The following is a 27,183-nucleotide window of genomic DNA, read 5'->3' on the forward strand; positions in this document are numbered from 1 at the left end:
TTCAAGTAAATTTTGGAAATTTGTTGTAATTTACTGTAGGGCCAAACTGCTGAGGCCATCGGTCTCTAGGCTTACACACTATTTAATCTAACTTAAACTAGCTTACGCTAAGGACAACACACAACCCCATGCCCGAGGGAGGACTCGAACCTCCGACGGGGCGCGTTAGACCGCGCGGCTTCCCCACGCGCCAGTTGCAAGTGAACAAGTCCAGACGCAAGTGCGAAAATTACACATCGAATGAATGAGCAAAAGCGGGCAACCTCAAGACCATTAATAGAAACGAGAAGTAAATCTCCCTCGGTGCAGGACGCTGGTCAGAGCCGGCTGCAGAGCAATCGTTCCATGGTTTGTGCTTCTCCGTAGTCACAGGTGGTAGTGACGACTGGAAATCCCCACTGTCAGAAATTTTATTTGTATTGTCTCACACCAAAGCGTAGGCGAAGGACAGCATGCCATGTAATTCACTTCTCTTGTGTCACCAGAAAGAAAGTTTTCAGATGGATGAAGGAAATTAGCGTCATGTACAGCTTGTATTTTCATATTTACATGCTAGCTTGCATTGCTTTGGGTAGAGTAATTTACAAGATGTTTCTGGATTACGTGGAATTCAATCTCTGGGCCGTTGGTACTTCATCATCTAATGAATGGCTAGCTTCCTGAGCAGGTTCATTCCACATTATGAGAAACCTCATATACCTCGGCTTGTGATGTAAGCGTGGGCATACCATTACCAGACAGAGTGAACTACTGATAATTCCATCATTCTTGAAGTTGGTGGCTGGGAGTTTCACGTACTCTCTATGAACTTCCTGAGGATGTTGTTTCTGGTTTCGTCTTGCACCGTTTTGTTACGGCAGTGCTTTGTAGATAAAGATGCCACAAAGTGTGGCACCTAAATATGTTTGGTGTGGTGTAGCATCCCACTGTGCTCCTTGCCACAGGGCGTTGTGTTTACGATATCCGTTCCTCAAAGCACTTAGCGTGATGTCACTCGTCTCAGTGTCTGCAGCTGAGGAGTGTCAACAGGCAACACGTTACGTAGTGATGGCGAACGCCTCAACTATTCTAGCTTCACCCTGATTTGCCAAACATGGAGACCTGTCTTTTCAGGAATAAATATTGAGCTGAAGAACTATACATAATTACAGAACTGTTAACTACATATCGAAGTAGATAACGTAGTAGCATTTTAGTAAAAATAGAAAGGGGTATATAGTAACAGCAACTTTAAATAAGTGAATGTTGAGGAGTGTGGCCGACGTAGTTTACGCCATCACAGTTCACGTCCGATTGGAGAATGTCATTTTAGGGTGCTACGATACTCCAGTAGTAGTTGTGAAATCTGAAGATCAATCCTCTAAAAACTTTGAAACATATTAGAGGAATTAGTATACAATTAATTTTAATCTTTGTATCACCTTTGTTTTTAATGTTTCATGACTAATGAAATATACTCGGTAAAACTGATAATGTTTCACCATTGGTAATATTGTAAGTGGACTGCGTCTGTGTTGGCAGGGCTGTGTAGCGCTTTGCATTGGATCTCTGACTGCGCTTTCTTTGTGGCTAGTTGGACTCGTTGTTGGAAGTTAATCGCCAATAGTGTTAGGCAGTTGAAAGTTAGTCGCCAGCAGTGCTGGAAGTAGTGTTGGGCAGTTGGAGGTGAACAGCCAGCTGTGATGGATGTTAAATGTGAGAAGTTAGCATTGGTGGCGGGTAGAGGTATGAAATGTTAGCGTAGGCTAACGACCTGGAAGTATCCGACTTGGAGATTGAAAATTATTCGTGATTATATATCTTTGTACTGCATGTCAATGACGATTTAGATTCGTGTCTGAACTGGATGTCACATTATTAAGATAAAAAATACATTACTTGGTTTGCAACAAAGTCTTTCTTTTGCTAACTACATGCCTATTAGTAGTTAATGGCTTTAGTAGTTAGAATCCTTTATTTGGCTGGCAAAAAATGGCTCTGAGCACCATGGGACTTAACATCTGAGGTCATCAGTCCCCTAGAACTTAGAACTACTTGAACCTAACTAACCTAAGGACATCACACACATCCATGCCCGAGGCAGGATTCGAACCTGCGACAGTAGCAGTCGCGCAGTTCCGGACTGCAGCGCCTAGAACCGCGTGGCCACCGCGGTCGGCTTTAGCTGGCAGTATTGACGCTCGCTGTATTGCAGTAGTTCGCGTAATGAAGATTTTTGTGAGGTAGGTGCTTAATGAATTGTATAAGTTATTGTTAAAATTTCTTTTTGGTCAGGGCCTTTCTTTTGAATGAATTATTTTAAGTCAGGTTCTAATGTTTTTGAGCAGTCAGACTGCTTTGCGCTAGAATATTGTGGGTCAGTTTTGACATGATAAAAAAAAGTAAAGAGAAAGTAGGCTCAGTACGTTCAATTTTACTCAGCTGTTTCAGAATCAAATAACGTAGAAGTTTCATCTTCTCAGTCATTCAGCAATTTAAGTACAGTCACACTCATTTAGGTTATGAAGTTTCAATATACTTGAATACAAACTACAGCCCATAGTTTTCACGACGGTGACACACTATAACATTGCACTGGAGTCACCTCTTTGAGTCACATCTTTGAAATTCACAATCCATTCTACTCAGTCATCGAACTGAGAACTCTAAATGTTTTTGATATGTTATTTCTCCTGGTTCATATCCATTTCTTTATGAACCATTTATTCGTTGGAGCATCCAGGTGCCAATCTAGCCGCTAACATACCGATATTAAAAATAACCAAACAATTATCAATTGTTAGTCATGAGCATTTAGCGTTATTTTGAAATGTAAATGATCTTTTCACTTAAGGGATATAAACATAAAAGAGAGATGTAAAAATGTAGTTCTTGCTCATCTGTGCTAGGCAATATATTGCACTTTGCAGTTCGTCCTCGGTCTCATGTTGTCTGGTTGTCAGCGAACGTCATGATGTTTACACATTTTTGTAGCCCTGTTTCATGCCTCCGTTCCCCTTTGTGTATTCACTGTCTGAAAGCGTAGTCAACATAGGTATTTCATTCATATCAATTTAGTACACATCAGAGTACACTTTGATAGCCCCCGTGATAGAGAAGCGTTCCTTGAAAAAAGGGTAATATCTACATCTTCATCTACATGGATACTCTGCAAATCACATTTAAGTGCCTGGCAGAGGGTTCATCGAACCACCTTCACAATTCTCTGTTAATCCATTCTCGTATAGCGCGCGGAAAGAACGAACACCTATATCTTTCCGTACGAGTTCTGATTTCCTTTATTTTATCGTGGTGATCCTTCCTCCCTATAAAGGTCAGCATCAACAAAATATTTTCGCATTCGGAGGAGAAATTTGGTGATTGGAATTTCGTGAGAAGATTCTGTTGCAACGAAAAACGCCTTTCTTTTAATGATGTCCAGCCCAAATCCTGTATTATTTCTGTGACACTCTCTCCCATATTTCTCGATAACACAAAACGTGCTACCCTTCGTTGAACTTCTTCGATGTACTTCGTCAGTCCCATCTGGTAAGGATCCCACACCACGCAGCAGTAGTCTAAAAGAGCACGGACAGGCGTAGTGCAGAGAGTCTCCTTAGTAGGTCTGTTACATTGTCTCAGTGTCCTGCCAATAAAACACAATCTTTGATTAGCCTTACCCACAACATTTTCTATGTGTTTCTTCCAAATTAGGTTGTTTGTAATTGTAATACCTACGTATTGAGTTGAATTTAAGGCTTTTAGATTAGACTGATTTATCGTGTAACCGAAGTTTAACTAGTTCCTTTTTGCAATCATGAGGATGACCTCACACTTTTCGTTATTTAGGGTCGACTGCCAATTTTCGCACCATTCAGATATCTTTTCTAAATCGTTTTTCAATTTGTATTCATCTTCTGATGCCTTTATTAGTTGAAAAACGACAGCGTCATCTGCAAACAACCGAAGGCGGCTGCTCAGATTGTCTTTCAAATCGTTTATATAGATAAGGAACAGCAAAGGGTCTGTAACAGTACCTTGGGGAACGCCAGGAATCACTTCTGTTTTACTCAATGACTTTCCGTCAATTACTACGAACTGTGACCTCTCTGACAGGAAATCACAAATCCAGTCACACAACTGAGACGATATTCCATAAACACGCAATTTCACTACAAGTCGCTTGTGTAGTACAGTGTCAAAAGTCTTCCGGAAATCCAGAAATACGGAATCGATCTGAAATCCCTTGTCAACAGCACTCAACACTTCATGTGAATAAAGAGCTAGTTGTGTTTCACAGGAAAGATGTTTTCTAAACCCATGTTGACTGTGTGTCAATAGACAGTTTTCTTAGAGATAATTCATAATGTTTGAACACAATATATGTTCCATAATCCTGTTGCATATCGACGTTAACGATATGGGCCTGTAATTTGGTGGATTACTCTTACTACCTTTCTTGAATATTGGTGTGACCTGTGCAACTTTCCAGTCTTTGGGTACGGATCTTTCGTCGAACGAACGGTTGTATATGATTGTTAAGTATAGAGCTAATGCATCAGCATGCTCCGAAATGAACCTAATTGGTATACAGTCTGGACCAGAAGACTTGCTTTTATTAAGAGATTTAAGTTGCTTCACTACTCCGAGGATATTTGCTTCTAAGTTACTCATGCTGGCAGCTGTTCGCGACTCGAATTCTGGAATATTTATTTCGTGTTCTTTTGTGAAGGCATTTCGGAGGCTGTGTTTAGCAACTCTGCTTTGGCAGCACTGTCTTCGATAGTATCTCCATTGCTATCCCGCAGAGAAGATTGTTTCTTGCCGCTAACATACCTCGATACGACCAGAATCTCTTTGGATTTTCTGCCAGGTTTCGAGACAAAGTTTCGCTGTGGAAACTGTTATAAAAATCTCGCATTGAACTCCGAGGTAAATTTCGAGCTTCTGTAAAAGATTTCCAGTCTTGGGGATTTTGCTTCAGTTTAAATTTGGCACGTATGTTTCGTTGTTGCTGCAACAGTGTTCTAACCCGTTTTGTGTACAAAGGAGGATAAGCTCCGTCGTTTGTTAGTTTATTTGGTATAAACCTCTCAATTGCTGCCGATACTATTTCTTTGAATTTAAGCCACATCTGGTCTACACTTATATTATTAATTTGGAATGAGTGGAGAAGGTCTCTCAGGAAGGCGTCAGGTGAATTTTCATCTGCTTTTTTGAATAGTTATATTTTTCGCTTAGTTTTGGAGGCTTTGGTGATTACAATATTCAATCTCGCTACGACAACCCTGTGGTCAATAATCCCGGTATCAGTTTTGATGCTCATAATTAACTCAGGATTATTTGTTGCTGAGAGGTGAAGTGTGTTTTCACAACCGTTTACTGTTCGCGTGGGCTCATGGAACTAATTGCTCGAGATAATTTTCAGAGAATACGTTTAACACAATTTTGGATGATATTTTATGCGTACCTCCGGAATTAAAAGTATTTTCGCCAACATACACAGAGTAGACATATTGTATTTTCCAGCCTCGATGACCATGATCGAGAATACTGCGGCGACTCCCATCGTTCGCCTCCACTGACAGCTGCAGACGACGCGCCGCAATCGCCAACATCGGCGGCCATCCAAACTCCTGTCAGCTAGCGTACTATCACCGTACTCCACCGCCCACGCTGGTAACTTCTGCCGTGTGTATACCTGGCCCCCCACGCCTCCCAGAAGCCACGCGCGCTTAGCCACCACGAGAATCAATCTTCTGGTTCAGCGAATTAACATCTTCCGGCCGCTCAACTCGCACAATGCCACGTGGCTTGTGGCTGTGGCTACCGAGCCCCACCTGAGTTTGAGAAACTATGGTCAACTGGTTCCCAAAATGAAACTTGTCTAGTAAAACGAAGTCCGCTATGCGAAACTTATTCGACGGCGTCTTCCCCAAGAACTTAAACGTTGCAAGATAATTGTCCTCCTAAAGCCAGGTAAACCGGGAAATCTTCCGCAAAACAAGCGGCCGATAGCACTGCTTAGCATGGTGTACAAACTTCTGGAACGAGTAATACTTAACAGGATCAGCCAGACAATACTCACGTCCATCCCAGTAGAACAAGCCGGCTTTCGTCCCAACCGAAACTGTGCATACCAAGTCCTGGCCCTTGCAACACATAATGAAGCGGGATTCCAAAAGAAATTAAAAACGTCTGTGGCCTTCATTGACCTGTCAGCTGCCTATATACCGTCTGGAGACAAGGCCTACTCTAAAAACTGATGAAAATAATTCGCTGTCAAAAAGTGACAAAGCTTATTGGTAACATGATTGGTAACATGATTGGTAACAGAGGATTCCAGGTCGTCATGGGAAACAAAGCCAATAGCCAGAAATTCCTTCAAAATGGCTTACCTCAAGGCTTGGTATTAGCCCCACTGCTTTTCAGCCTATACATTGCCGACACGCCAGAAACAGCTTGTATGAAATTAGGCTACGCTGATGACTGGGCTATTGCAACAAGGCACACTGATTTTGATACAATGGGAGAAACCCTGTCATCCGATCTGTCTGCCTTGGCAGCATACTTTCGCAAATGGAGGCTTAGGCCTAACGCCACGAAGACAGAAGTAACTTGCTTCCACCTCAATAACAGAGAAGCCGACAGAGCTCTGGAAGTATACTTGACGACACAAGCCTCAACCACAACAAGGAGCCAAGGTACCTAGGGGTCACGTTAGACAGAACCTTGTCATTTAAATCACACCTTACAAAAGCAGTTGCCAAGGTGAGAACAAGAAATAACCTCATTCATAAACTCTGGGGAACCACCTGGGGATCAACGGCAACAACTCTGAGGACGTCTGCACTGAGCCTGGTATATTCTGCGGCGGAGTACTGTGGGCCAGTATGGCTAAACAGTAGTCATGTGAACAAAATCGATGTCGAACTTAACACCATGCGCATTATTTCAGGAACCGTTAGGTATACCCCTAACATATGGCTATCTATCCTGAGTTATATACCACTCCCAAAAATACGACGAGAAGCAACCTTGGTCAGGGAATATAACAAGATCGAAGCAAACCCTGAACTACCGGTACACATCGATATACCTGATCTGAGTACCAAGAGGCTTCGTTCAAGACGTCCTCCTCTTGCTCTCGACAGCCTCACTGGGTCTGACATAAACTCTTGGAGAAGAGAATGCTCCAGAATGCCCCGACAACTTGCTACCTAATGCCATGTCTTACCGAGGCAGTACCTGGGTTTGATCAGCCCCGCAAGATCTGGTCAACTCTGAACCTATTAAGAATTGGGCATGGAAGATGTGCTTACTCACTCTTCAAATGGGGACTGCTGTCTTCGCCAGCATGTGACTGCGGCGCGCTTAAGCAGACCATCCAACACATCAGAGAAGAATGCAATGCTAGAGTGTTCAGTTTGGGCTTTGAAGAATTCCTCGTGGCATCCCAAAAATCCATCGAATACATACGAGGTCTAGATGTTTGTGAATATATGTAATTTTATGTAATGTAGAATAATGTGATCCAATACTGAAATGTACTTAAATGCCATACGCTAAATAAATAAATAAATCTACTCTTTGTTTTTCAGTTGCGCTTTCTCAGAGGAAAAATGGTTCAAATGGCTCTGAGCACTATGGGACTCAACTGCTGAGGTCATTAGTCCCCTAGAACTTAGAACTAGTTAAACCTAACTAACCTAAGGACATCACAAACATCCATGCCCGAGGCAGGATTCGAACCTGCGACCGCAGCGGTCTTGCGGTTCCAGACTGCAGCGCCTTTAACCGCACGGCCACTTCGGCCGGCTTTCTCAGAAGACTTTACGGTTCTGCAGTGAAGTCTTATGCCTGTCGCTCGGTTCGTCACCCCGGTATCAGCACTATATCAATACGCTAGTGACGAGTTCACCAGTTCAGTATAGTTGCGAACAAGTACCAGAAATATCAAGAGACTATTTTATCCGTTATATGTCCGGCCGTTTGGTATCAATTTTTCGAGAAACTTGCCCAGAAACAAATTCGTTTCCGATTGTGCTGGCTCCCTTCAGTGCCATACGAGTCCGTTTCACTTCATAGATGAAATATCTTCTCCTTTTGGGGGCCTTCACTTTTTACATTGCTGTTAGGCGCGAAGTACGAACGCTACCCCATTAACATCCGAGCCGCTGTAACATAAAAGGCTTCCTGTTCAATGATTTCAATTTAGTATTCTTGGTGCTTAATTTTGGAACTACAAGATATGAACGTTACCCTAAAGATATATTTTGTGATGGTGTTATTCAGCGTCTATTGATGTATCTTGTGCTACACCAGTCGCGAAGTGCCAGACTTTGTATCGTCAAACTTTTCGATTTTCTAACATTTATCCTATTTCTTAACCACACCTCCACGGGCCTGGACTCTCTATAATTCTCTTCTCTTAAATTTCATGTTTATTGGAAAACCCAGATCTCTGGAATAAAGTTCAGATTAATTTCGTCAAAATCAACTTTAACTTCTACTTCTATGCCCGTGACATCATGCCACACATCTTACGTGTTCCTTTCAGTGTTTTTTATTATTGTACTGGGTGATTCAGGAGGAAAGGTGTGTGCATCAAGGGGTCATATCGTTAGTGGTTCTCAACAACCAATTTCATCTGGACTTATGCCCTATTCCGAATGGTTATCAAGATAAAACAGATTTAATATAACTATTGTATGTTTTTCTCGAATAACTCGAAAACAATATCCTCCAGCAAAAACGTGTTGCAATACAAGAGTGAACTACATTAAATTACTTCAGAAATGACCTATTTGTTTCTTCTCTACTAGTTTGCATGAAGCGAGCGCGAGAATACAGGAAATATCGTGCGAGGGGCATGCGCTGTAGCTTATGTGTTTCTGTAGACCAATTCGAGGTAGTTACACGACTTGATTATTGTCATAACTTCCTTAATACCACAATGGTACGTTGTAAACAATGACAATGTTTGAATAATACAGAAAATAAATGACAGATAGAACATGTGTTCTATCTGGGAAACCAGTATCTAATACTGTAAGCCCTCAAATCATGTACTTTTCCTCCTGACTCAACCTGCAGTTATCCGTTTAATTGTTTAAATTTTCGTGTCCGTAAAAGCGTGCATACAATGCTAGGACACGTATCTGATTTCCCTAGTGCTGGTTACTAACAATAAAAAAGGAAACCAAGTCGTTCCTATAATATAATAAAATAATTCCGTTAGCAATCAGTTTGTTGGCGTTCGGAAGGTTTCTGAAATTTCTAACAGAGAGTGTCTACATCCTCGCCCTGGTCCCCTGTTTATTCAGCCCGAGCAGGGATCTGTGGCAGATGGAATCCGACGCCAAATCCGACTGCTGAATAAGCGGCATCGTCTTTTTCTCGAGTCCTCCCCGGAAAAAAGTTCTTAGCCTCCGCCTGCCGGCCCTGCAGTGATAAAAAGGAAAGAGGCGAAGCCGCTCCCTGGCGACTGCTTCACTTCTGCGCCAGTTTCCGCCGCTTCCGCCGGCTGTATTGGCGGCTGGCTCTGCGCCGTTCCATTGGCAGTGTGGCTGTATTGGACGCGCTCTGACGCGCTGCGGCTGCGGGCTTCACCGCGTTTGGCGGCAATCTGCCGCTGGCGTGCCGCCAGTCCACGTGGGCCGCCTGGTCTGCGGTCACGTGGCGGTCCCGCTCGGACACGTGTCCCACCGCTAGGCGCGTAAACAACGCGCGAGCTCGCCTGTGTACACAATGTATCTCTTTTGTGCACGTGCTGAGAGCACAGCTATGCATAACGGTGATGACGGGGTCAGGATTCATACTTTTTTTTCCCTTTGAGATCCTCAAGTTAAATATAAAAAGTAATAAGGGTGCACATTAACAAATGACTTACAGGAATGTAGCCTGGTGATAGCCTTGACAAGCACCGCTATTCTGAGATGTGAATAACCCATCATGAAATCTGTTTGCTGTTTTAGGTGTACACTATCTGATAAAAGCACTCTACACACCTATCGGTAACATTAATATGAGGTGGTCCACCATTCCGCTTTACTACAGCATGAAGTATCCGGTTGTGGGATTGTGCACGCAGACAAGAAATAGGTGTTCAGCTAGCACTGAACCGTAGATATTTATTTCTCTAGAAAGCAACAAGAAAACATGAACAACACAGTACTGATTCTCTATGAAAGAAGGCAAGGGGAATAACTGTCACTATAGGATACTCATCAAGATCGAAATCGGTTGCTGTCACAATCGGCGGTGTGCGGAGGTTGTCTTGTTCCGGCGGCGCTGTATTTTGGACTCGTCGTTTCTTCGGACTCGGCTTTAGACTGACAGAGCTAAAAGGCCACCTGGCTTATGGATACCAGGAAGTGGCCGACGTCAAGCAGCTTCGCGGATGTGTCTGTTGTTGGTCGTGCCCCCCTTCCCCGCCAACCCCTTTCCAACACAGTGAAGTCGGGAAGTTTCAGCTGCAGGTATCAAACTTGTTGGCAACAGGCATTGCATTGCTGTGTGGCGGGTGTGCCGACTCATCAGGCACCAGCCGTCCACCGCTGAAATCTTCTGGATTCAAATGACTCTGAGCACTATGGGAGTTAACTTCTGAGGTCATCAGTCCCCTAGAATTGAGAACTACTTAAACCTAACTAACCTAAGGACATCATACACATCCATGCCCGAGGTAGGATTCGAACCTGCGACCGTAGCAGTCGCGCGGCGCTGGACTGAAGCGCCTAGAAACGCTCGGCCACCGCGGCCGGCGAAATCTTCTGGGCAAACTTTAAAGTCAGGTGTCTGAGTATCTGTGGAGTAATGACAATTCTTCTTGAGGAGCCAAAGCCAGAGAAGGTAGTGATGTGGGGCTCTGGTGCAGAGTCGACGTTCTAACTCATCCGAAAGGCGTTCCACAGTGTTCAGGACGGGACTCCGGGCAAGCCAGACCATTTCCGGAATGTCATCGTCCGCAAAGTTGCCTGACAGATGGTGCTTTATTACAGGGTGTTTTTTCATTCTTATACAAGCACCATCTCCGAACCGTTACTCTGCTGTACACGGTACACAGTGCTGTGTTGTGTCGCTATTAACTGGTTGGACGTAGGTCAGTGAAATTAAGACACCATGCATGGCCAACGCAAGAGAACGCATAAGTGGGTCACGTCGGGTGGATTCACAACCACTTTTATTTTCGGTCCGCTGTTCTTTGAAGACAGTACACCCAGAAGGCCCGTCAAGTAATCCGTGATGTTTGCGCATTAGCGAGACCCTCTTTTACAGCATATTATTCCTGCTTTGGAGGAGCGCAACTGTGAGTAAACCACTGTCTACATGAAAGACGGGGCAACACCTATTGTCGCTCGCGCTGTAAAAGATCTGCTTAATGCAACCTACCATGAACGAGTTATCTCCAGAAGTTTTCCTGATGCATATTCTGCAAGATTACCTGCTCTGAGCCGAAGTGACTGGGGATATCTAAAAGAACATGTTTTCGAAAGACACGTTCCGTATCCACTTGACCTGAAGCCAGTACGTAAGAACACGTTGCTCAGATTCCATCAGAACTGCTGCGAGCAGCTACCGATCACGTCGTTTTACAGATAAAAAATCTCGTCGACGTCTCCAGTGCTCACTGAAAAAATTGTGTAAGCGTCGGTTAATAATAAAATAAACATTACGCCTTTCTCACGTGTTTGACCTTTTCTGCCCACGTCCCGTTCCTAATTCATTACATCACTGCGCCAGATATGCACCTGTTGGCCAAAATTGGAAAAAAATTATTTACATTTTAAATGGGCCCGAATTAACGCATTACAATAGCTACCAAGTTCGTTCCTACGCTATAATTACAGTCCACAATGGACCTCTGTGAGAAGCTGCATTTTACTTATAACCACCCAGTATTTCAGCTCTGGTTCCTCGGCGATGTGGTAACTGACCGGCGTCGTAACAGCAGTTCCTGTTGTGTCAGCAAGCAGCCCCTGATGTAATAATTTCAGTCAGCACAGATACTTGCGGCGAGTGCAATAACCATTCGTGCGCAACATGCGGTGACACGGTATCCCAATTCGGCAGCTCTGTGTGTTCACTGCACCCTGTAATGTTAAAGGTACCTCGTCTCTCCACAGAACATTGCCCGGCCACGTGTCATAAACTTCGGTCCGTGCCAAAAACCGAAGAGCAAATTCTGAGGTTTCAGTTCCTCCACCGTCTGGATCTTGTACGGATGCCAGTGTATTACGGGCTGCAAAAATTCCCTTACTTGTGACCATGGCATGGACAATTCTCGTGACTCTGCACGAACACTAGCACTACCCGGTGCAAGTGCTGCATGGCCAGTCGCAGCAACAGCAACTTCGTCAGTAACTTTCACTGGCTTAGGACACCTTCCCCTTTCAGGTGCTACACCAGGCTCACCCATGTTTTGAGATTTCATTTTCATCTTCTTTAAATCATTCAATGACATCGAGCCTCTTCTCAGATCTTTCACTCCTCTCAAAGCAGCAGTGCAATTTCTGCTGTTCACATGAAACCGTTTCACTAACAGTGTACAGTCTCTCTTCTCGAGAGCCATACTGCTCACTCACGTTATGGCTTGTCAAATAACAGCGTGGTTGTCAAAGTCTTACAAGAAGTGTGACTGGATGAACAAAATTGGAACTAATTTTTTCTACCATAAATTGGTTCCTCATTAACGCAATAGAGTATCTATCAAGTTTCGCTGTCGCACGATAATTGCAGGGCAAACTGGACCTCCTTGAGTATCTACACTTTAATTATAATCTTCCAGTATTACCAACTAAACAAAATGGCAGAACCTTTGCAGAGTTCCTGACCTGGTTACTTCACATCTGAGCCACGGACTTTTTGCGTCTTACATGATAGAAACCGAAGCTGTAGCAAAACAAGGGTCCACGACACAAAAATACTCGTCATTTTTAGTCAAAGTTGTCACAGTCTGCCAGTCATCATTCACAAGGGGAGCGGGGGGGGGGGGGGGCGGGGGAAGCGGACCAAGGACTGTCCAAGAGTGTAGAGCCTAGGAGTCTATGAGTGTACGCTACTCAATCAGTCGCCGTTTCTGGACTCTGCCACTGCCAGTTTCGGCCCTGTTGCTGGTGCCATGTGCAATACTATGGACTTAGCGGCGTCCAGCCGGCGGGCCACCTGTGGCCTGCTTCAGCTGCTGCCGGCCTCCTACTCCGGTGGTCTACCGCTCGAGCACGGGGTCATGCAGCTGTCTGTCACGTGTGTAGGCAAACTCCTTTCGCCCTGCCTCTACTCGTTTGGGTAGACACTTCTGTTCTGAGGTGCCACTTCTACACTGGATCCACGCAATGAGCCTGCTCGCCACGGGGCATGTTATCTGTGGCTGCTCTTTTACTTCTAGGCAGTGCGTCTGCCGCTGTGGGATGCCATCTTGCTGGAGTCAGCGGCCCTGCATTGCCGTTTTCGTCATCACTTGCGGGGTGCACTACACCGTCGGCTGTGCGCGACCACGAGCCGCATGCTGACCACAGCGTCTTCCTCGCAGGCTTACCTGAGGGCATTGGCCTCTTCGAGTATTATTTCGGTGGCCCGCCCGGTTGGCGGTGCGGTCTAACGCACGGCCTTCCGGACGGGAATGAGCGCCTGGTCCCCGGCACGAATCCGTCCGGCGGATTTGTGTCGAGGTCCGGTGAACAGTCAAGTCTGTGGATGGTTTTTAGGCGGTTTTCCATCTGCCTAGGCGAATGCTGGCTGGTTCCCCTTATTCCGCCTCAGTTACACTATGTCGGCGATTGCTGCGCAAACAAGTTCTCCACGTACGCGTACACCAGCATTACTCTCCCACGCAAACATAGGGGTTACACTCGTCTGGTGTGAGACGTTCCCTGGGGGGTCCACCGGGGGCCGAACGGCACAATAACCCTGGGTTCGGTGTGGGGCGGCGGAGGGGTGAAGTGGACTGCGGTGGTCGTCGTGGGGTTGTGGACCACTGCGGCTGCGGTGGGGACGTCGTTTCTAGGTCCCCGGTTAACATAAAATACAATACAATACAATTATCTCGGTGGTTGTACTGGATGAATAACGAATGAATGATTTAACAATTATGTTTCTATAACCACATGTCGGACGACTGTCAGACATCCCCTTACTCCTCCAATGCTACCCACTCCAGAGTGGTGAACTATCGGCATCGTGACCTCCAACTACCCTTTCCATCTCCAACCATAGAGGAACATCTCCGTGGCGTCTACAGCTGTAAAACTGTCCATATCGAACTGCGTTTGTCGTTTTCTTAATCACAATAAGAGGAACAAACCTTAACTACGAAAAACACCCCCACACCATAGCACCATCTCTTCTGTACTTCGTTGTTGGTACTATACATACATTGGAAGGTTGTTGTTTCCAAGTACCTTCATTTCCTCGCAGCATATTTTACTTTTTGTGATACTTATTTTGCTGTAATTTATTATCTACTGCTCTTACCAGTTTCAATATATCGGTACATAGTCTTTCGCAAACTCTTCGCTCAGTCCCTGTGTTAGTATTACGTCTTTGGCGAATCAGTTTGCTGTCGCCCAGTAATAGTCGTTCCCGGGTTGCAAGTCGTGTGACTTTCTTGTTTGAAGGGAATTTTCCATTAATACTTGGTTCTAAGTTGGAGTGTTACATTCGAGATTATATGGTTTTGAGAAGGAAGTCGCCTCTTCCTGGCGTATAGCCACAGAAGGGGAGATGTATCTGATTAAGATTAATACAATTTATATTCAACGACAAAATTAATTTTTGGATGTAAGAACTGGCAATGTTGATCGCTACCTGTGTAGGTATTCGATCGCGTGTTTCCGCGGAATGCGATTGGTGCGGACAGGTAGCTAATTCGGACTGCTTGGACGACAGTTACAGCATCACAGATTTCTTTATTTACTTCTTGCTACGGTAAATTCAAAGACCTTACTACTCCTGAAGCGTAAAGAATAATTTTGTAGAAGATTTCTAATTGTGTATTTGACGAATGATGTTACGTTTGCTTATAAATCTAATAATTGCAACTGTAGGTTGAAATATCCTTTCGGAGTTTGTAAAGTTTACTTTTGAATGCTTTTGACGATACAGAGTTGTTTAAACTCGGTACTCACGATTTTATTTCTACCGATAAGCCCACTGCTTTTTGCGTACTATCAACTTGATTGTGGCAGGCTGGTTAGCAACCGTCTTACTTTGTGTCATGTGAAGTAACTACTGGCGTCATAGTAAATCTGATAGTAAAATCTGCTGCTAGTGAAGCATGATTAAGGCATAATGGTAACAAACAGAAATCCTATGCATACTCGTAAGGTTATGGGAACAGAATAAAGTAGGTAAGTTACTGTGTCGCTGGATGGTGTCATGAGACTTGTGGTGGCGCTGCCTCACTGAACTGTGATAATAATATGTTCGAGGGCAAGTTCTGTTAGAGGATCATTCTCCTACTTAATGCACTTTACGTGAACATAGCTTGGGGCGGTATTACGACGAGATGTGTCTTTTGTGCAGCAGGTTTGTCTTTCTCTTTAGTAGTTAGATGTCCTATGTCCATAACTAGCACGGCTCTCTTAGCAAGCAGAGCCCCAGGTCTGCGATTCCAAACACTAGACAGCCAGTGAACAATCACTTACGTAGCCATTCAGCCCTTTTCTTGACAGTGAATCACTAAGCCATTAGGAATGTTTTCTTTTGGCATGTTTTTCTATTCAGAATGACATAAGGGTGTAAACTTCCACCTTCGTCTGTAAAGGCTAACATCAAACTATCATTTTTTTCGTGCTTTTTCTTAATAGGATACGTTTCACCACTTTCATATCTACTGTCGTATAGCTCGGTATTTCAAAAAATAGTGTCGTTTCGCCAACATTGCCGATCTGATGGGAAGGTTATGAGTGACACTTTCGCAACTGGATGACGTGCCAATGAAAGTTAACCAATTTCACCTCGAAATCTGCTGGCATTCTCTGTGCTGTTGTAGTAATTCGTCGGAGAGAGAGGTCATTTGTCCGCGCAAACCGACAACAACCAACGTCGGCATGGAATTCTCTTTCTGGGAGACACCTATTGTGGCATCCAGTGCCTTCAGTTTGATTATTTCTCGTGAGATAGCCATCCCACCTTTCCTCTTATCTTGCGCACAGGAAAGAATCGTAGCTTCAAGTTCCGGATATTTGCCACATTTCGGTCCCCAGAATGATTTTCTCGTTGAAACTGCCGTCTTCCATTTTAATTCAGTGGCAATCCAGCGCTGCACATTGTATTTTTCCAGTCCATATTTCTTTCGGGCCTCTCTGTTGGTTGCAGTTTTAGCAAAATGAACAGTAAGTTTGAGGCATGCTTCGTAACTGCGCCGAATTCCTTTGCTTGAAGATACATTTCGCTCTAACTGTCGTTCGTGTTGAGGTAAATCAGGCTTTTTCAACAGTAGCCAACTGAAACTGAACTACAAGCTACGGAAACAGTATTGGTAGACCTACATAATGTTAACGCCAATAAAATACAGGTAAAAGTTTGCATTATTCCGCAATAAAATGCCTTGCCGCCAGTTTCGGTTACAGACGCTAGTATTAGTGTTGCAAATGAGCACAATTTTTTTACAGCAGGGGTACGTAAAAAGTCGAGAAAGCCGATATAAACCGCACCCAAACTTTTCGAGGGTCAAATACCGATAAAAAGTACGGCTTATTTTCGGGACAAAACGGTATTTGTGATATATAAAATAAGAGCGGTACCAGAGTTGGCTGTAGAGGGTAAAAACTGTAAAGGAAGGCAGAGATTTGAGTATACTGAAAAAAGTAATTGAGACGCAAGGTGCAATTGTTACTCTGGGATAAAGGAGTTGGCACAGGAGGAAAATTCGTGGCCGTCTGGTTTAACCTGTCAGAACGCTAATGCCTAAAAAAACGTATTTGACTAAATAGCTGTGCAGATAAGAGCCAAATATATAAATCAGTAATAAAAAAAAGATTGTCGTGAGCTGGGTGTGTCGAGAGCTGGGGTAGCATGAGCGCGGACTCACTCTCCCTAGCGAGCAGGTCCTCGTCGTAGTCCTCAGCGTCTGCGGACTCCCCGGCGGCGGCTTCTGGGCTGCCAGGGCTTCGCGGCGGCGGCGGCGGCGTGGTGGCTGGGGGCTGCGGCTGCAGCTGCAGCTGCTGCGGGGCCGGTGCGAAGTCGCGGTGGTGGCGCGACCTCTGCACACACACAAACACCGGGCGCAATGTAGCAGCTGTACAACACACATACACTACATTTTTTCCACAGTATTTCTAATCTGAGTTCAGTTATTACTACGAGGGCTGTTCAATAAGTAATGCAACACGTATTTTCCTCAGCCAATTTCGGTTGAAAAATGGGAAATTCGTTGTGGGATATGATGGAATATTCTCGCTGCAGCCCCTAAACTTTCATGAAGCTCCGATAGGAGGTGGTACTATATGTGCTCTTCAAAATGGCATCTGCAACGGAGGTGCTTTCAAAGCAACGAGAGCTCCCATTGAGTTTATTTTGGCAGAAAACCAGAACATCGCAGATATACATAGGCTTTTGTAGACAGTGAACAAAAGCACGATGAGTCGCTGGGCGTGACGTCCGTCATCACAACAAGAACGCACTAACCTGTCCGATAATAATAAGAAAGGCTAGCCGCACGCGGCTGTGACTCCTACAGCGTTGGAACTTGCGGTCATTCTCACTAGAGGTGATCGACACATTACATTTAAATACCTCGCTGCATAACTGGTCCTCTCTGTCGGTAGTGCTGAGACATTCGTTCACCTGCTGATGTACTAAAAGATGTGTGCTCGTTGGCTTCCTCGCCGCTTGTGCGTTACGACGCTGATCGTGACAATTTTTTGCCGAACATCGGCACAGGTGATGAAAGGAGTTCATCACTTCGAACGGGAAACTCAACGGCAATCCATGGGGTGCCGTCACGCTAACTCTCCTCTGAAAAGTTCAACCCTCTGCTGATAAAGTCATGGTGTCCGTCTTTTGGAACTTTGAAGGGATAATTCTGCTTGATGTCCTCGCAATTAAGTGGTAAGTGCTAAGTGTTAAGACAGGAAGTTGATTGAAGAAATAACTTTAACATGTTTGTAGCCACAAGAATGCAAACGAACTTCTCCTTCTCATACGAGTCTGCGCATCCGAGAGGACCTCACAAAACTTCATTGAACTGTTCCTCCTCATCTCCCTTAAAGCCAGGATCTCTTTCCTTCCGACTTCTTTATGCTAGGCCCAATGAAGAATCACTCCGCGGGAAACAGTACATGAGTGATGGGGAGGTTATTGATGCAGCAAGACGTTGGCACCGACGTCAACCAGTAGCACGGTTCCATGCTGGCATACAGGCCCTCCAGTAAGGTGGCGCAAAACCGTCACATTGAACGGAGATTATGTTGAAATATAAGGTTTTGTAGCCAAAAGAGTGGGGAATAATATGGTGTATTGGCATTCTGAATAAAACCAACGTGCTTTCAGGGGGAAAATGTATTGCATTACTTGCTGAACGCCCGTCTTATCTAACTTGCACGATTTTTGCAAAGCTGACTCACTTCTGTCCGACAACTAAGTCTGAAAGTGGTATGCCACGTTCATTATTTTCATTAATAAAATTATTTCGCATGGTATAAACATGCAGGTACACTGGAAAGATATGCGCTATGCCGAGCTCTCAGTACCTGCACGGATAATAGCCTTTCGCACGTTTGGAAATTTGGATGACAGACACTCTCTGAGTTTTCGGTCCCATGAGCCAATGAGATTAAAGCACGGACTGTTACACCGAACTGTGGACGGCTTGGTTGAAGGAGGTAAAGTAGACAATATGATAGAATCGGTCGGTGGTCTGGAGTGGGGTACAGCGGTGTGGTGGGATGCTATGTTGTTATGTAAAACTTGAATGCAACTGAAATCAGAATCCCCTGGTCACTCGTAGATAATGTGCGTTTAATGTATGTCTATTCTGTTGATCGCAATGCCAGGGTTGGAGTGGTGACTTTCACGGTATTCTTAGAACCTAAGTGCATGTGATTTTGATGCTGGAGATATTGCGCTTGTGGATTAACGACATGGGTGATCTTCGATGTATGGTACAGAATCGATTTTCCATTAGTCTACCCAAACAGTAGGGGTATCAGACTCATCAGATAACCGTTCAATGAGCTTTTCAGATGTTTTTCGAGATTTATAAATTTTCTTTTGTTGCAATACTTTACTTGCTGTAGCATTTTCGTCCACGTGCTTTGTACATAAATAATGTGTGTGCCGTCGTGTATTAGTTACATTTTGGGAGCAGTGATATGTTTCTCTAATCAAATACTTTCGAAGTCATTCCAATGTCCTTTGTATCATTTTTACAGTTTTGGCCATTTCACGTTGATTTGCGTTTCACAAACGAAGCTAAACCTATCAGTTTGAAGTGCATTTTGATCTCAGCTTGAGTTGTTTCAGTAAACGACATAACTTTGTCGGTAAATACAGAGAGCAATAGTCTCCGTCTCCCTATATATGATTTTATTTTCTCTTTTTTTTCAGAACAGAAGGTTAGTTAGTCACTGATCATTTTATATGAAATCTTGTGTTTGTGAGCTATGCTGACAAACTGAGCCGAGCATGCCCTTTGCATACAACTGAGCTACAAACACAGTCGCCTACATGCAGCTGATGTAAATTCAGATCTGCAGTTCAACTTATCAGGTTCATGCAAATCAACTAACTGATATTAACACTGCAAAAACGTTCACGATGTGTCTTCTGGTCTAGACCCTATTTCTCTAATGGTATAGTTACACTTCAAGAAGAAGTAGAAGAAGGAGGAGAAGGAGCAGGAGGAACAGGAGGAGGAAAAGAAACGACGTAGCAAAAAGAAATAATCCGAATGGGATGTGATGTACTTGTTCAGACAAAAAAATGATCACAATTTTAAAAAAAAATTGTTGGTTTATTCAAAACAAACAGCTTCACAAATTGAGCAAGGCTATAACGCGTTACTCCAATTTTGGTCCTTATGCAAGCAGTTATTCTATTTAACACTGACTAATAAAGTTGTTGGAGGTCCTCCTGAGGGATTTCATACCAAATTCTGTACAACTGGCGTCTTACATCGCCAAAATCCTGAGATGGTTGGAGGGCCCTACCCTTCATGCACGAAACTTCCTGAACTGAGGAGAGATCTGGCGACTTTGCTGGCCACAGTGGGGTATGGCAAGCACGAAGACAAGTAGTAAAAACTGCCTCCGTATGAGGGCAGGAATTATCTTGCTGAAATATAAACCAAGGTTTGCTTGCCATGAAGACCAACAAAATGGGGCGTACAATATCGTCGACGTACCACTGTGCTGTAAGGGTACCGCGGATGACAACCAAAGGGGTCCCGCTGTGAAAAGAAATAGCACCCTAGGCCATCACTCCTGGTTTTGGAGTCGTAAAGCGAGCGACAGTCATGTTGCTATCGCACATCTGTCCGGGGCGTCTACAGACATGTCTTCGGTCTGGAATTTCATAGACTGGAGTAGAATTGTCTTCAGTGATGAATCCCGCTTCGAACCGCCGATGATGATTTCTTTCCATAGCAGGACCCTGTTGGTTGTCATCCACGGTACCCTTACAGCACAGCGGTACATCAACGATATTCTACGCTCCATTTTGTTGGTCTTAACGGCAAGCCGTCCTGGATTTACAATTCAGCAAGATAATGCCACCCGCACGCGGTGAAAGCTTTTACTACTTGTTAAAAAATGGTTCAAATGGCTCTGAGCACTATGGGAGTTAACATCTGAGGTTATCAGTCCCCTAGAACTTAGAACTACTTAAACCTAACTAACCTAAGGGCATCACACACATCCATGCCCGGGGCAGGATTCAAACCTGCGACCGTAGCAGCAACGCGGTTGTGGACTGAAGCGCTTAGAACCACTCGGCCACAACGGCAGGCGTCTACTACTTTTGTTCGTACTTGCCAAACCCTACTTTGTTCAACTCGGTGTGGATGTGTGTGATGTCCTTAGATTAGTTAGGTTTAAGTAGTTCTAAGTCTAGGGGACGTATGACCTCAGGTGTTAAGTCCCATAGTGATTTGAGCCATTTGAACCATTTTTTTTCAACAAGGTGGCCAGATCTCTTCCTAATTTAGAACTTTTGGAACCGTTTGGGCAGGGCTCTCCAACTAGGGACTTTGACGATCTAATGCGCCAGTTAGATAGCATTTGGCACGATACCCCTGCGGATGACATCCAGCTGCGTAAATGAATGACAAGCCGAATAACTGCTTGCATAAGCGGCAGAAATGGATCAACAAGTTATTGACTTTCTCCATTTGCAAAGCTCATTCTGTTGAATAATTTTTCAATTTTTTCTGAAATTTTATTCATTTGTTTGTTTGTGCATGTTCCTCACACGTACCGATTTTCGCCCCATTTTTATAATTTCTTCGTGGTGCGTCGGTTTTTATGTCTTAGAGCGTATATCACGTTATTGTATAAACTCATGGGTCTAAAACTATGAATACGAGAATGCATGTCAGTTGAGAGCATGTTTAGAATACAAATTTTTATGTACTTTGGCTTTGGCTGGAGCACGATAGATGCAGTAGAACAGGTATCACGAGGTCACGTGACCTCACAGATGATGTTAGTCAAGGCACGGAATGGTGTGTGTGTGTGCCAGTCAGTTGTATGGGATCAGTGCAGTGGATGACGAGACCTGGAAGATTGTCAGAGAGGAGCTGTTGTTTGTGGACATGCCCATGACCACACTGTGAATCAGGTAGTCCCAGTCCGTTGAACTACCAACATAAGTTGTACCACACATTTACAAAAAATTGTGCACCAATGGTGGCCATGTAACATGGGATAACAAAAGATGATGTACAAAATCTTAACAAGAGGGGACCGAAGACGTGTCTTACGCCTTGTCAGGGACATTCGATTTCAAATCCGACAGGAGCCGCTGCTGTCTGTGAACACAGGACCATCTCAACCAGTTACTGAGCGAAAGTTGCGAACGGAACTGCATGCAGTGGACAGCTGTAGCCAGGTATCTCGCAAAAGATCGCTGCTCGCAGCAGCAAACAAAACTTCACGGCTTCAGCGAGAGAAGTAACACACAAAATAGACAGTAACTGACTGCAGGCGTATGATGAGTCGTGATTTCGCTTCTTTTCAAATGACGCAAGGTGGCGAGAGCACCGATGTCACAGTGAGGTGTTTAACGAGCTGTGTGTGGAGAGTCCCTATAATGATTTGGGGGGGGGGGGGGCCGTTTTCGCTTACATGAACCTGAACGAGGATGTTTATTACAACATGCTCCTTCTTCTACCTCTTCATCATGAATTGTTGGTCTGTAACATGCAGCAAAGGGATGTTGTAGTAAAATACAAAAAAGAGCAAAAAAGGTTCTTTACACAGCGCTATAAAACGCAATTTCCTTAAACATAAGTATCAAACACTACTTTAATAATTCTTTCAGCTTATATAAATCATGTTTGTGTTATTCAGAAACAACTTTCGTATTTATCAATAATAACAACAAGGAAGTCATGCCTTTCATCATGATCAAACACGTTCTATGTAGTAAAAAAAAGAACAAAAATAATTGTATAGACTTTTCTTATGTTTGTGTATGTAAACTGTAGTTGCAACAAAAGTAATTGTTTTCGTTGGAAAAACCCGCGGAAGTTACACAACCACCTAAGTTTTATTAGTTATAAAATGAAATTTATAACTTGTGAAACACACAGTGCACGATGAGCTATTGTAATTAGGTGCAAAACAAATAGAAAACAAAGAGAAGTCTTCGGCCCCCAGTTTATCTCACACACATTCATTTATGTTTCTTCCCCTAACTCTGCCACCAGTACTGCCGGTAATCGTACCATTTAATAAGTCATTTGTGTACTGTACGAAATATACCGAAGCGTAGTTTGGGAAGTGCGCAACTCTTCTTTCAAGTGTTTTCAGAAACTTGTCGTGGGTTGGACACAACAAAAAATGTTGTAGTTTGTCCTGGACCTAAAAATATGTATACCAAGAAAAACTGCCAAACAGCAGTACGTTTTGAGAAGTTATTTTGTTTTACGTTGACAACCAGTTTCACCATTTCAGTAATACATCTTCAGGTCCCATATGCAATTCATGCACAGACACTCAGATGTATCGGTATTAGCATATTGGAGCCATCATTATCTGGATACCGTGAATTCATTATCCGAACTCTTCCTTCGGAGACCAACTCTAGTCTCCGAAGGAAGCGTTCGGATAATGAATTCACGGTATCCAGATAATGATGGCTCCAATATGCAGGTCTTCGAAGAAAGTTGCAACGTAATTTTTACTCGTTTACCTAGGTTTCGATTCCAGTAATGGATTCTTCTTCCGTGCCGCTCACATGTGGTCCTCATTTCTGGCCGGCGTAGCTCCGTCTACGTTCGCCTTAATGGTTTTAATCTTGACAGACATAATCTTATGATTATGCGTCTTTATTGTTTTAATTTTTAATCTGTGACATTACCAGTGTTTGGCTCTCAAAATAATTTAATTTTTTGTTCTGAAGAAGATTCCATTACTGGAACGAAACCTAGGTAAACGAGTAAAAATTACCTTGCAACTGAAGGCTGAAAAACTGTTTAATTTCTATACATGTACGGTTGCTGACGCGGTGCATTATGTTAAAGATTTGTAAACTTCCAAGAAAGCACTGGAGTAACGAATTCACGGCATCCACATACTGATGGCTCCAGTATGCTAATATCGATACATCTGACTCTGTGCATGAAGTGCATATGGGGCGTGAAGATAACAAATTGAAATGCCGAAACTGGTGGCCGGCCGCTGTGGACGAGCGGCTCTTGGCGCTTCAGTCCGGAACCGCGCGACTGCTACGGTCGCAGGTTTGACTCCTGCCTCGGGCATGGATGTAGGTTAGTTAGGTTTAAGTAGTTCTAAGTCTATGGGACTGATGACCTCACATGTTAAGTCCCATAGTGCTTAGAGCTATTTGATCCATTTGAACGGAAACTGGTTGTCAAAATAAAACAAAATAACTTGTGTAAACATATGGCTGTTTGGCGATTTTCTTTGGTAAATATTTGACCAGCGGTTGTCCCGCGGTCCACAATGGATCAACAGAGAAAAAATATTTACTGTTTAAAACACTCTTGATCACAATTTATTTATTACGGTGACCAGTATCGACCACTACTGTGGTCATCTTCAGACCTACAAGTCGTATACAAAGCTTTAATTAGAGGGCTGCAAACATTAAAGAAAAAACATTACGTTATAAAGCTATAACATGATGAATTACCAGTGAGTAAGAACCTCCTTGTGTTGGAGAATCACTACTGGAGAAACCAGTGCACGTCTTACAATATTTTTAACGCTTCTTAATCGACAATAGCTGTTAAATACGCTAAGTTTAGTGTGTGTATATTTTTTACTTCTTGACAATGTTCTTTTAACTAAGAAATTTTACATTGCTATCCGACTTATAACTCATTGGTTAGTAATCATATCATGTCGTCAGAAGTGAGCGGAGCTTCCATTATATATAGTAAGACGTGCACTGGTTTCTCCAGTAGTGCTTCTCCAGCAGAAGGAGGTTCTTACTTATTGGTAATGCATCGTTTTGTAGCTTTATAACTTTATGTATTTTGTTTAATGTATGTAGCCCTCTAATTATAGCTTTGTATACGACTTGTAGGTTCAAATAGCTCTGAGCACTATCCGACTTAACTGCCGTGGTCATTAGTCGCCTAGAACTTAGAACCAATTAAACCTAACTAACCTAAGGACATCACACACATCCATGCCCGAGGCAGGATTCGAACCTGCGACCGGAGCGGTCGCTCGGCTCCAGACTGTAGGCCCTAGAACCGCACGGCCACTCCGGCCGGCCGACTTGTAGCTCTGAAGATGACCACAGCAGTGGTCGAAACCGGTCACCGCAATAAATAAATTGTGATCAAGACTGTTTTTAAGTGTAAATATTTGTAACACATTGATCACTGTCACTCCCATAATGTATTCAAAAGTAATTTAGAGAAAAAATATGTGGTACGCCTATAAATGCGCAAAGGTGAAGCTGCAGAGACGGCTGTCGCTTCTGGCAGGTGTCATATGACGGACACGGGCTCGCGACTAGCATACAAACACCATTCTGCCTGACAGCGTGACAACGCAAAGGCGGTTGAAATACGTCAGAGGCGGCTGCGGCAGCGCACTAGGAGCAAAGTGGCGGCGCGTCGCAGGTGGCTCCTTATAATGCGGCTGGGTTGTCAGCCAGTTGAGGTGGGCGCCAACAGGGCGCTGGGCCAAATTAAACGCCAAGTTGCGCGCGACGGCGGCGTCGTGCGGCGCGGTGTCGCCAGGCGGGGGCGCCAGCCTTAATACTCCCCGGCGAGGCGGTTCTTCCCCGCGGCAGCTCGCGGCGCCCGGAATGGCTAATGCGCCCGAGACCAGGTGCGCCCGCGGCCAATAAGGCGGCGCCGACGGCTCTCGCACAGCGAAGGCGGGCACGGCTACGTGCGCAAACTCGCCCCCGGGGAAACTTGCTCCGTACCGTACCGCACTGCACCTCGCCGTAGCGTCCCGTTTACGGCGCGGCCCACGGCGTGTCGCTGTGTTTACCGACTACGGCCTCTGCTCGTTGCGCGTCGCGTTTAATCAACCGGCGAGCACCCGAGTTGGCTCTCCTGGCGAAACTTCACCGTTTAGTAAAACAGCGCTGGCGAAACGACTCGACACGTAGATGAACAAAATTCGTATCTTCCACGGCAGCAAGCTTTTACGGATACTGACATTATGCTGTGCAAGAAGACTTCAAGTTCCCCTACACCTGTATACTTACTTTAAACACAGAACGTAGCTGCCAGATTATCGAAATGACTTGGAGAAAAAGCTTAAAGTATGTTGTTTTAGATGACAAACGGCATATACTATTCGTGCAGACCCAGCTGACACATCATCTACATCTACACCTAAATACAAACTCTACAAGCCATCGTATGGCGCATGGCGGAGGGTACCCTGTACCACTACCAACCCTTTCCTTTCCTGTTCCAATAGCAAACTGAGAGTCGAAAAGCGACTGTCTATATGACTCCGTATGACCCCTAATCTCTCTAATCCTGTCTTCATAGTCCTTACGCAAAATGTACGTTTGTGGCAACAGAATCGTTCCGTCGTCAGCCCCAAATGCCGCTTTTATAAATGTTGACAATATTGCTCCCCGAAAAGAACGTCGGCTTCACTCCAGTGAGTCCATGTTAATTCCCGAAAGATATCCGCAACACTTGCTCATTATATGACTCTGCCGATAACAAATCTGACACCTCGCCTCTGAAATGGTTCGATGTCCTTCTTTAATTCGGCCTGCTGCGAATCCCAAACACTCGGACAGTTGTCAAGAATAGCTTGCATTAGCGTCCTTTACAGGTGAGCCACACTTTCCTAAACTTCTCCCAATAAGCCGAAGTCGACCATTCGTCTTCCCTATTACAATCCTTACATGATCATTCCATTTCATATTGCTTTGTAACGTTACGCCTAGATAGTCCTTCGACATGACTGTGACAAGCAGCACACCATTAAGGGTGTGCTCCGACGTTATGGGTTTGTTTTTCCTACTCATCTTCATTAACTTACATTTTCCTACATTTAGAGTTAGTTACCATTCATCTCATCATCTACAAATTTTGTCTACGTCAGAATGAGATTTTCACACTGCAGCGGAGTGTGCGCTGATATGAAACTTCCTGGCAGATTAAAACTGTGTGCCGGTCCAAGACTCAAACTCGGGACCTTTGCCTTTCGCGGGCAAGTGCTCTACCAACTGAGCTACGCAAGCACGACTGATGCTTCTGTAAAGTTTGGAAGGTAGGAGACGAGGTACTGGCAGAAGTAAAGCTGTGAGGAAGGGGCGTGAGTCGTGCTTGGGTAGTTCAGGTGGTAGAGCACTTGCCCGCGAAAGGCAGGTCCCGAATTCGAGTCTCGGTACGGCACACAGTTTTAATCTGTCTACGTTATCTTACATTTTCCTACAGTCACTCAACGACGACACCTTCCCATACACCACAGCATGACATGGTGTCTGATGGGAATGACAATGAATGGAAAATGCACTTAAGGTCGCACCCATCAGCTACTGTACCCAGTATCGGCTTGGAGTACGAGAATAGTGTGTGAAGGGAGA

At 44.3% G+C, this 27,183-nt stretch overlaps 1 protein-coding gene across 1 annotated transcript in view; it reads right to left on the minus strand.

Annotated features, from left to right (window-relative positions):
- Nucleotides 1-27,183, minus strand: part of LOC124772482 (follistatin-related protein 5-like) — a 503,208-nt gene that overhangs the window by 172,290 nt on the left and 303,735 nt on the right. The window contains exon 3 of the mRNA XM_047249332.1: nucleotides 17,015-17,186. Coding sequence (XP_047105288.1) covers nucleotides 17,015-17,186 — 172 coding nt within the window. The remainder of the gene's footprint in view (nucleotides 1-17,014; nucleotides 17,187-27,183) is intronic.

Source organism: Schistocerca piceifrons, chromosome 1 (genome assembly GCF_021461385.2).
Source record: "Schistocerca piceifrons isolate TAMUIC-IGC-003096 chromosome 1, iqSchPice1.1, whole genome shotgun sequence".
Classification (NCBI taxonomy): domain Eukaryota; kingdom Metazoa; phylum Arthropoda; class Insecta; order Orthoptera; family Acrididae; genus Schistocerca; species Schistocerca piceifrons.